Source organism: Callorhinus ursinus, unplaced genomic scaffold (genome assembly GCF_003265705.2).
Source record: "Callorhinus ursinus isolate GAN/ISIS: 27379988/994484 unplaced genomic scaffold, GSC_fseal_2.0 scaffold17, whole genome shotgun sequence".
NCBI lineage: Eukaryota > Metazoa > Chordata > Mammalia > Carnivora > Otariidae > Callorhinus > Callorhinus ursinus.
In genome coordinates this window covers 35,589,604-35,601,148 of record NW_027397079.1, presented here as the reverse complement: position 1 = coordinate 35,601,148, position 11,545 = coordinate 35,589,604, and the positions used below count along the sequence as shown (strand labels likewise).

General features: G+C 44.8%; 1 protein-coding gene across 16 annotated transcripts in view; it reads right to left on the bottom strand.

Annotated features, from left to right (window-relative positions):
- Positions 1-11,545, bottom strand: part of TACC1 (transforming acidic coiled-coil containing protein 1) — a 115,530-nt gene that overhangs the window by 47,464 nt on the left and 56,521 nt on the right. For 4 of the 16 annotated variants that reach the window (XM_073902483.1, XM_073902481.1, XM_073902488.1 and 1 more), the window contains 2 exons: positions 9,052-9,238; positions 7,977-8,092 (listed from right to left, as the gene is read on the bottom strand). The exons of 2 other annotated variants lie outside the window; for them this stretch is intronic. In XM_073902483.1, the coding sequence (XP_073758584.1) occupies positions 7,977-8,092; positions 9,052-9,212 (277 nt within the window). In that variant the 5' untranslated portion in view covers positions 9,213-9,238. Of the gene's footprint in view, positions 1-7,976; positions 8,093-9,051; positions 9,675-11,545 lie in introns of those variants that run through there. 10 more of the 16 variants (XM_025885925.2, XM_025885924.2, XM_073902487.1 and 7 more) reach the window with 9 other exon arrangements.

Below are 11,545 nucleotides of genomic sequence, written 5' to 3'. Positions count from 1 at the left end.
AGGCTAAGTCATAAAAGACATTACAATTTCCATCTTTCTCTTGGATCACCCGCTCTGTGGCCAGTCAGCTGCAGTGCTGGAAGGATACTCAAGCAACCTCATACACAGAGAGGTCCATCCACCTGGTAAAGAACTTGCCAGGCAGGAGTGAGCTACCTGAGGATAAGTTCTTCCAGCCCCAGTCAAGCTCTCAGATGACTACAGTCCTGGCCAACACTGTGACTCAATCTCCCAAGTAACCCTAAGCCAGACCACCCAGCTAAGCTGCTCCCCAAATTCCAGGCCTCTGAAAACTGTGTGAAATAATATTTACTGTTCTAACTTCTAAGCTGCTAATAAGTTTTGGAGTAATTTGTTATGCAGCAATAGATAACTAATACAGGCCTCTTAGAAACTTCTCTTTCTATCCCAAAATAGGTGCAGAGTCCCAGGAGGCTGCATACATTTCCGTGCACATGCCTCTTCTCACTGACATGTGACTCACAGGTGGAGAGAGAAAGCAAAAGCTACTACTGACTATGTCCCCTCCCTCTTAATTTCTCACTGATGAGCTGAAGCTAAGCATTAAGGGCACAAAATGTTTTCAACAGAGCTGCTTACCTGGTAATGCTTTTTTTCTTTCCTGCTTCTGGCTCTGTGTCTAAATTTTGCTGCAAACTTCTGATATTCAAAATTCCTGAAGTACATTTTATACTTTACATATTATACGTGCCAAGTTAATAAATGGAATATATATCCCCAATTGAACTTTTGTTTTAAAATTACTATCACTTAATAGGATACTTTAAAGGAGGTTCTTCCTCCCATCATACACTCTGTCCCCTTTATTTCCTCTGATAAGTTTTCTCTTCTATCAGTGAAGAGAGAGAATCACAGATTCCCTGGGGAAGGAATATAATATGTCCCATAAAGTTCCGGATGTGCGATCTTAAAAAGCTGAATTTAAGACCCCGCTCTACTACCAGCAATAAAGATGCTGGCCTTGATTTCCCAATCTTTGGAATGGAGATCACATGTTTCCTATCTCACAGCATCACTGTTCTAAAAATCAAGTAAGATGCTGAAAAGAAAAAAAAAGGCTACTTGATTCCAATACATTCAATAAACTCAGCTGACACAGAAAGCCAAGCGGTCGGCTAGGGGAGAGTCTTATGGTAGGGAAAGCTGGAGATCAGCAACTGCCAGATTATGTTTTTTCATTTGTGAAATAATGAAATATCCATTTGGCCATTAGCAATCTAACCCCTGGAGATCCGATCATGTTTGTGGAAACTCCTAAAATTAGGTTCTCGCACAAGCAAAGGTGAGGGTGAGATCCTGAACTTACAAACAGCAATCCCTTTCTAGGCCCAATGCAAACAGTTTTCAGGCAGTTCAGCAACCCTCATTTATCACATCCCCACCCAAGACGGCTGTTTTGTTTTGGAGAGATAAGCCAGGATCTTCCTGTCACTGACCCGAGGTTAGGAGATTGTGACGAAATGGCTTATGCTGCCAGGACTTCCTATGAAGAGTGTTACTGCCCCATTGAAAAAGACACTACAAGTCCTCTTTAACCTAACTGTTTAAATGGCTTTAAACCACATCCATTTTTTTTTAAGCAGAACATTAAATGGCAGCAACATCATTTTGGAAGGGTTGCCCTCAGCCCGACACACACACACACACACACACACACACACACACACACACACACACCCCTGATGCCTTGAACCACCAGAAATTGTCAAAGTAAGCTAACTCGCTTTGTTTGATGCTCAGGTAAGCCCCAAACTGGGGAGTACAAGTCTGAAATGAGTTTAAACCTTTTTTTTTAAAGATTTTATTTATTTATTTGAGAGAGAAGGAGAGACAGAGAGCATGAGAGGGAAGAGGGTCAGAGGGAGAAGCAGACCCCCCGCTGAGCAGGGAGCCCGATGCAGGACTCGATCCCGGGACTCCAGGATCATGACCTGAGCCGAAGGCGGTCGCTTAACCAACTGAGCCACCCAGGCGCCCTGAAATGAGTTTAATCCTTACAACATTTCTCAAGAAGATCTTGAATTTACTATTCATTTTGAAAGAAAAATACTGCTTTATAGTTATTAAAATGTTTACTGTCAGCAGGCACACTTTTCCCCTGCCCCTAAGTTTTTTATTCAAATAGTGTGGTTTTGCACTTTCTGAGGTGTCTGCCAGAAAAAGTACACTTTTTCCCCAAGGAAACTTTCTCTTTGGGCAGAACACCATATAGAAGCTCCACATGGCTCATTTACACTGGTATAAACAAAGCAACAAAGAAACATGGCTCTGATCACACTAACTAGTAGGAACCTCCGAAGTTGACAGCTAAAAACGTTATCTGGGGTTAAAAAAAAAAAAAAAAAAAGAACTGTACCATGCTGCTGAAGTTTTCAAGTCTTAAACATCTTACAATAATATAATATAAAAATTTTAATTCAACTGTGAAAGAGCCAATTACATCAAAAAATAAAAAATAAAAATAAAAAAGAATAGGATGGCTTCAGATATTGTTGAAGGCACCATAGGGGCTGAACTATCGGACTAGGTAACATTAAGGGTCCTTATTAGTCCCATTATTTCTAGGAAATTCTAATAAAGCAATCCCTGTAGTAGGGGCAGGGAGAGGATGTTAAATTAAAATTCTTAGGAGAGCCCTACATGGATTCGACTGGAACACTTCAATAAATACTTAATGAAAAATGTCTACATACTATTTTCTTATACATGTAACCCAAAGCCTTAGGATCAAAAACCTAAGGCTTACATTTTAACAAGATTTGCATTCTAGGTCTTAATATATGTACAGTCTGAAACAATCCAATAAATATACCATTTCAACCCTATAATATATACCAACAATATACCACATCAACCGGCAAATAAATTCTGAAACACCCAATTAAAACCATTAAATGAAATTAAAACCATTAAATTAAAACCATTAAAAAACACTTAATAGGCAAAAGTTTAAGGTCTATATATTTATACTTATATTAAATGATTCCCAAACTCTCTTCATTCTTCCTTAATTTCCTTTTTTCATAACTCCTTGGATCTTTTAGTTAATTGAAAATCAGGTACTGACAGACCAATGACATTTGTGTTTTCCAAGGGAGACAAATAGCCAGCCTAAACCAGTCTTATCCCAAAGCTTTATCTGACCATACAGGCCTACACTAATGCACCTGGCCTCAGGCTTCATCGTTAATTAATCATGGATAGCCTCGCCGCTTTCTTTAAAGTTATCCCAAATTACTTAAGCTTTAGATTTTTATCAAAATTGTCTTAAGTGTGGATCTAGATCAGCAAACATTTTTGTCAAGATCCAAGGAGTACATATTTTAGGCTTTTGCTGGCCCAGTCTCCGTTCCAAGTACTCAGCCTTGCGATTTCAGGGGTGTCTGGCTGGCTCAGTAGATAGAGCATATGACTCTGAAATCTCAGGGTTGTGAGTTCAAGCCCCACAGTGGGTGTGGAGCCCACTTAAAAACAAACAGAAAAACCTTGCTAATTTAGTGTGAAAGCAGCCATAATAGACAACACCCCTAAGTGAACAAGTGTGGCTGCATTCCCATAAAACTTTATTTATGGGCCCTAAAATTTGAATTTCATATAATATTCACACAGCACAATTTTTTTCAACCATTTAAAAATGTAAAAATAATCCTTAGCTTCCAGGCAGAATAATCGGCCACAGCAGGCAGCAGGCCACATCTGGTCTCTGAGCCACAGTCTGATTCCTGATCTAGACTACCAAAAGTGTGCCGACAAGCAACTCTGCATTCCCCCCAGGCCTCCAGCAGTAAACATCTGCAAATTGATCCTGTTTATCTTTCCTTCTATTCAGAAGGACTATCCCATGTCTTTGAAATACTAAGGCATCTAATTAACACATCAAACAGCGTAGATTTCACGAGTTGTTCCAAGGGCATATGAGAGCTTCAGCAAGAATTAAATGAAGGTATGTGTGTGGTAAGGAGGTTTCTAGTAGCAGAGGACATTCACTTTTAAAGTCTAAAACAATGCACAGGCCACCAAAAAAAAAAAAAAAAAAAAAAGATGAACTTGAGATCACACCTTCTTCAAAAGTCCTCTGATTGGTAATGTCTCCTCACTGATTATCCCCCAGTAAAGAGAAAGAACAGTTTAACAGCAGGAGCTTAAACACTCTTTGTTGAGGGAGGCAGAAAGAAAACACAGAATTACCAGCCCAAATATTACAGCCACTACTCTGGTATTTTCAAGGAACCTCTGGGGCTCAAGTTTTATTTTAGCAGTTAGTCTGAAACCTGTGGCTTAAAAAAATCCCCACAACCTCATCTACCGTTTAATTCCTAGAATGGCATATAACTGTCTCAAAGAAGCATTATTAGAGTTCAGATACTGTAAGTTCCCCCCAAAAACTTACAATAAAAAGAAAATTAAGTTTAAATAGACATGGAAAATTAACTTCAAATGTTTCCCTGTGTTCAAAGAATTCATGGAGTTTGGGGTGGGGGCCATGGGTATGGGATATGGGATACAGCCCATACAGTGGAGGGCCATTATTTACCAGGAAGCCAGGATCTTTTACATATGTTAACTCCAACCCCTGACTAACAACTCATAAATCATCCCTCCAGAAGATATAGTCTTATATAATCTCTACCTGCTGCCCCACCACATCCTGAAACCACAGAAATATGAAAGACTAACTTCATCAGGAGCCAAATGATCAACAATTCCAGGAGTAAGAGGACCATCCAAGCCCAGAAATTAAAAGACTTCCACATGCAATGAGTCTCTAGGAATTTTTGTCCACTGATACCTTTCCGGGTCAGACCTGTGCTCTGGTACTAAATACATACTGTGTATGTGTAACAAGGCCATCAACAAGACTCCGGACTAACAGAGTCTCCTTATACATGTTGGGCAGAAGGAGTTCTCAAAGGCAGGATACTACCAGGCTGATATGCAATCATCTTATTAAAGACCCTAAACTGAAAGATTTCTTAATACCGAGTGGTAATTTCCCAGATTGTACACCCTCCCCCCATCCCCTGCCAAAGACAAGGCCTTCAATCATGATCTACTCCACAGAGCTTCCCTGGTCCGTGACTCTAAAAAGAAACCTTTTAGGGAGAGTGAGAAAAAGAGTGTGAGCTAGAAGTCACCAAAACATGTAAAAAAGAGTCAGTGGCACAGGAAGGACCAAATGATTGGGTCTCTATGGCTCTGGGGGCCCCAGCCATACAGGCCTCTATGCAATTAGCAAAGAATTTGTCAAGATGAATCAGACTACCAATTGATGGAATGGTGAGGAAGGGGCTGCCCAAGCTGATAGCAATTCAAAGAGACTTTCAAGTAGCTACTTAACATGTCTGGTGAGCATTATTTAAATTTGATGGGAAAGCTTCAAAATAATTCTTACCAGGTTTCAAATCTCCTTTCTAATCTGCCAATCTTAAGAGAGGAAAAGGGAAACTATGAAGAACAAGTGCATCTTATCTTCCGTGCTGTAAAGAAACTAAGTGCCACACACCGAGCGCTTGGATACATAACGTGCCTGTCCAACCCATGCAGGTCTCTTCCAAAAACAATGGTGAAAAGCAACCCAGGGTGAGTTGGGAATATGGCCGAATTCTCAGCAGGGGAAGCGCAGTATGAAGCTCCCAATTCAAAGCAAAATCAAATCTCAAAAAGCTGGAATCATTTCAACAATAATTCCAGCTCCCTCATGAAGTCTACCACAGAGCACCTGACTTCCCCAAGCAATCTGTGAGGAAGTTACGAAGCCATAAAATACGGTAACTATTAGTAGAAAAAAGTTATCATCAGGTCAAAAACTAGTTAACAGGATAACTGAAAGCTGGCGCCATCACAGGGTGACAGTGACAGACACTGGAAAAGAGAAAGCACTCAAAAAGGACATCTATGCTAAAGAGTCCCTTCTCCAGACAGCAGCCAGGTAGCCTTTGATAAAGGACTTCAAAGCATGATGGCTCTGCTCAAAGCCCTCTGTTGTGGGTTAAACTGTGTCCCTCAAAAAGATATGCTGAGAAGCGCCTGGGTGGCTCAGTTGGTTAAGTGTCTTGATTTCAGCTCAGGTCATAATCTCAGGGTGGCAAGAGAGAGCCCTGTGTGTGGGGCTCTGTGCTGGCCGTGGAGCCTGCTTAAGATTCTCTCTCTCCTCTCTCTGCCCCTTCCCCCCTCTAGCACGCTCTCTTAAAAAAAAAAAAAAAAAGGTATGTTGAATTCCTAACTCCCCATACCTGTGAATGTGACCTTATTTGGAAATAGTACCTTTGCATATGTAATCAAGTTAAAATGAGATCATACAGGATTAGAAGGGTCCCTATATCCACTGGCTGGTGTTTTTTTTTTTTTTAAGAGTTTATTTATTTATTTATTTATTTGAGAGAATGAGAGAGAGAGAGCATGAGAGGGGGGAGGGTCAGAGGGAGAAGCAGACTCCCGGCTGAGCAGGGAGCCCGATGTGGGACTCTTTCCCAGGACTCCAGGATCATGACCTGAGCTGAAGGCAGTCGCTTAACCAACTGAGCCACCCAGGCGCCCCCCACTGACTGGTGTTCTTAAAAGAATGTCACGTGAAGGCACAGAGACACACAGGGAGCAGCCTGTCATGTAATGAAGGAGGCAGAGACTGAAGTTATGCTGCCACAAACCAAGGAACACCAAGAATTACTAGCAACCACCAGAAGCTAGAGAAGACAAGAAAGGACTGTTCCCTAGAAGCTTTGGAGGGAACATGGCTCTGTGGCTCTGCTGACACCTTGATTTCGGACTTCTAGGCTCCAAATCTGTGAGAGAATACATTTCTGTCATTTTAAACCATTAACAAAATGTTCCAGAATTCCCTGTATTTGGCTAACTTCAGCTCCTACTGTTCCCTCCCTAGTCACTCCACTCAAGTCACCCTGGCCTCTTCACTGGTCCTCAAAACCCTCCCACCGCAGGGCCTCACTCCATCCCAGGCTGGTCCTGCTTTAGGCCTTTGCAGATAACCATTCACTCTGCTGAAAGGGTTCCCACCCCAACAATCTGCAAGGCTGTTCCCTCAATCTTCCCTCAGGGCTCTGCTCAAGTTCCCTTATAGGCAAGGCTCCGCCTAATTACCCTTCAGCATCTCTTATCCCCACCCCACACACCCTATTCCTCCTTCCACGGCTTTATTTTTCTCCATAATACGTAAGACAAGCTGACGTATGTATCTTGCTTAACCTTTAAAAGATCGCTCTCTCTCCATAATGTTAGCTCAGTGAGAGCAAGACTTTTTCACTGCTGAATCAGAGCGCACTCTATTGCGTGGATAGACAGATTCTACCAGGACAGGTGAAATTTTACTCAAAACTGGCTGTGTGACAAAAAAGGTTTCTACTAATTAAACGAAAACAACATAAGCTTTTGTAGATGAAGGGCAGGCTCAAGGTTGAGCTCTGAGGGGGGCTAGGTTTTTTTTTCTGTGCCAGGTTTTCTTAGGTAGACTGTGAAGCTCACCACCATTCCTACGTAGATGAGGGGAGAGGTAAACAATTTTAAAACAGCTTAAGATTCCTTCCTATCTAAATAATCAACTCTTACCTATAATTTTGTCTTCAGCTACACACACCCCTGGAGAAAGTGACTTAGCCTGAGAGCTATCCAAAGCCAAATTTAAACATACCTCCCTCTACCTCTGCATTACCACACACATTTTTGTTTTTGGGGGGCTGAGGGGAAGGGCCCAGCAGGAATGTTTGATAATCTCATCCTGCAAATGTACAAACTACTTAGGAAGAAAGCCTCTGACCACCACATTGCTATAGAACAAACAAAAACAGTTCAAATAAGGCAGGAGCTTTAAAACAGCTCCTTTCTTGTAAGTACTCAATCCAAATCTTTTTAAATGGCCCTAAGTTAACACTCTTCCTTCCCTCATTTACATTTTCAAAACTTTAAAACAAAAGAGACAGAAAATGAAAGTCTTTCTTTACCTTGGGTTTTGGCCCCCCGTCCTGCCAATCCTACGGATGAATCACAGGATTCCTTGAGAGGCGATCTGATTGGTGTTTCAGCTTCAGGGGTCTCAAAATTACCTTCAGAATCCGAGCTGCCAAGGGGGAAAAATGAGGAATTACCACTTTCAACGGTACTTCCGACACCTTTTACAGTCTATATATCGACAAGGGCTAAAGTCCAGCATTTTTGCCTAACTTTACAACTCACTAGTCCTCAGCAGGGACTGGCCTGTGGGAGCTCACCATGGGGTTTTCTCGCTGGGCCCTCCTCGGCCTCCTGCCTGGCCTCCTGTCTCCCTGATATTCCTCTAACCTCCAGAGCTTTTCTCCAGCACCATTTATTTTTGAGGTCATCCTTTCTTCTGATATCCCCCCAAAAGCGCTTTTCAACAGACTCCTTTTCTAACAAGAACCCTTTTTCATAGGCTTAAAAATTAAGATTGCCCCTCCTCCTAAAAATTAAGTCAGCTCTCGCCATGATGCCTTTTTCTTAGGCAGGCCTCTACCTGTTTGGAACTCACTCGGCCCCAAGCTGAGAATACTGTCACCTGCCTTCCTCAATCACTCGGTGACAGCTCAGCAAAGACCACCATTTCTCACCAGCTGCCAGGGGCCTGTCATCACGCGACCTTCTTTACCAAGGCTGCATTTTCGGGACACAGAGGGACACCAGGAGGGCCTGGGAGCGACTTCTTCCCCACACGGAGGGCCCCAAGTTCTACCGGGTGTGATCAATGACACTGTGTGTGTGTAGGGGCGGGGGCTGGGGGCTCGAAGCTTAAGGGAAAGTGACTGAAGCAGACCGGGATGCGGAAAGACTGCAGATTCTGGGTTAGGTTCTGAAAGCTCATACTGAAACGGGGGGAAGGTAATACCAGACAGAACATCCTGAACTTTCGAATGCACAGCGGGGACCCGGTTTCGGGTAGGGACGCAGGCATTGCGATGATAATGGTTACGCGGGTGAGCGACCACACACACGCACACAGAATGAGCCGCAGATGGATGGATGGCAGCACGTCTGCATCTCGGCAGGGATGCGTGTACTTGCCTGAAACTCAAGGATTTGGTCTCGGCTTGCGAGTCCTCCTCCTCGGGGTCGCCCTCTGGCCCTCCGGCCTCGTCCTCTCCGGCGCCCCCGCCGCGCACCGCGGACCAGGTCCATTTCGCCCACTGCACTGGCGACAGGATCTGCCAAGGGCTGAACGCCATGAGCGCGGCTCCTCCGGCTCCAGGTCCTAAGAGTAGGGGAAGGGGGAGAGCCTTTTTTCCCTTTCAAAATGGAGGGAACGGGTGACAGGCGCCTGTAAGCGTTTCCAGCGGAGGCGCGGATGTGGTTAAACGAGCGCCGTCGGGGGCCCGGGTGGAGCGCTTCCTCTCGGCCGGCAGGCAGCGCCGCTTCCTCCTCGTCCTCCTTTCCGAACGGTGCGGCCGCGGCCACCCCCGCGCCGGCGACTCCCGCCGGGAAGATGCCTCTCCTGGGGCCTCCTCAGGGCCCCGGCCCGCGGCGCCGGGCGGCTCGGGTCTCGGGGTCTCTGGCTCCCGCCTCCCAGCCGGCGGGGCGCGCATCAGCTGCCGCGGGAGCCGCGCCCCAGGAGCCGCCCCCTTGGACCGTACTATTCGCGCGCTCAGGCGGGGGCGGCGACAGCGCCGGGCCTTTGAAGTCCTCGGCGCGCCCGCCCGATCCCCCCGCCGCGGCGCCACTCTGGTCGCGCCCGGACTGCGGGAAGGGGGCTGCCCCGCTGCGACTCCGGCGGGCAGAGCACCCAGGCGTCCCCCAACAGTTGCTCCGTCAGCGGTAGGAGCAGGGAAGATCCATTTTCTGGGTCCGTGCACGCTGGACATTTCCTCCTTCCCTTATTTTCTCATTTTGCTACTGTGACTTAATGACGTTGTGGCATTGGACCGCACAGAAGTGAAGCCTCTTATTTAAAAAAAAAAAAAAAACCCACAAACTTTGAGGTCGGTGTTGCCTGATGTTTCTCCCCCTCCCTGACATTGACAGCGTGGAAGATTTCAGCCTGTTCACCTCCGACCCTGTCACTCCCAGGATTTGGAAATTCCTCAGCAATGCTACAAGAGTAGCCAAGCACTGGAACTGTAGATGGTTTGTCCCTCCCCAAACCGCACTCGTGGACACTCTGGGGCCAGGTCTCTGCTAAACGGTGCCAAATTACCTTGTGAAATTATAGCCTGATCGGTTTCCCATTCTCCTTTTTTGAGGCTTTCTCTTCATAACTTCTAAGTCTCTGCTTTCTGACTTCGTTTGCTGCTTCAGAAGTATGCCAACAGTCCCGGTGAAGGCAGCCTTCAAAATAAAAACCCTCTTTATGTTGGAAGGCAGAGGAAAATAGCAGAGCTTTCCTCGGATTTTCTTCATTTTCCAAATAGGGATCACTCGCCTCAATTTCCAATGCACCAAGGAAGCCGGCTGCCACAAACCACAAACACCAGGCTTCACGATCTCCTTGCCTGGATAGGGCGCTTCTTGTCCTATTGTAATTTCCCAGAGTTGTGGTGAATCTGTGAGGTGACTTCAGGTTCTTACAGAAAGGGCAGCTCCAGAATTTAGGAACAAAGTCATGCTGAAACTGCACCAGGCCGACCATCTGCCCTGAAAAGGGTTGGTACTGCTGAGGAGTCATGACTGTCTCACACATTCGATAACAAAAACAGAAGCAAAAATAAGGCAAGATAAGGCATGGCAAGTAGTCTTACCCTAACAGAAGGGCAGAGGTTTGCCTGAAGTCTAGATAAAAGGGTTGGGTGTGTCAGGATGCTTTAGAATTCATCCAGCTCCTTTCCAGAGATAAACACAACTGTCCTGACTGTTCTGGAGATTACAACAATGGGAAGTAAGCAGGAGTCATTTTTTTTTTTAATGTCCACATGAAATACATCACATTATCCAATTCTTTGTATTTTTAGGTTTATGGCTCACCATTTAAAACTTGAGGTTGTAAGGTCCCTTAGGTTCCTGGATTTCACACAAATGTTTTGTTGCCTGGAAATATTACCTATGTAAATCAGTAACTGGCATATCCTAGGTCCTGTTCATTCTTCCTCCTGAGTAGTTCTCTTAATCTTTTCATTCCTCTGCATCCCCACTGTAGCTGACATATAGTTCCCACACTGTCCATTTTTCACAGGTCTACTGTAAATGTCTTCCAACTAGTTCTACCTCTGAGGGTTTTCCCACCTGGGGTCATCCCATCTGACTAATAGGTGACTTGTGCTCTAGTCTTGCTGTTCTTGCTCCTCTTTACTCCCAGCCTTTTGTATTCCTTGCCATAATCAGTAGAGAATTGGTTCTGAACTTTCAATATGTCCCAGAATTATCTGGGATGCTTCTTTAAAAATACTAATCCAGATTACCAGCAGGACCTGGAAATCTGTATTTTTACCAAGTATCTTGGGGAATTTTTTTCACAGGATAAATTTGGGAAACAATGACTAGCTTGGACTGACTAATTGCTGCTTCCGGAACAATTTCCGTTTTGTCTCCAGAGTTTTGCACGTTCCCCTCCTCCTTGCACATTGAGCTC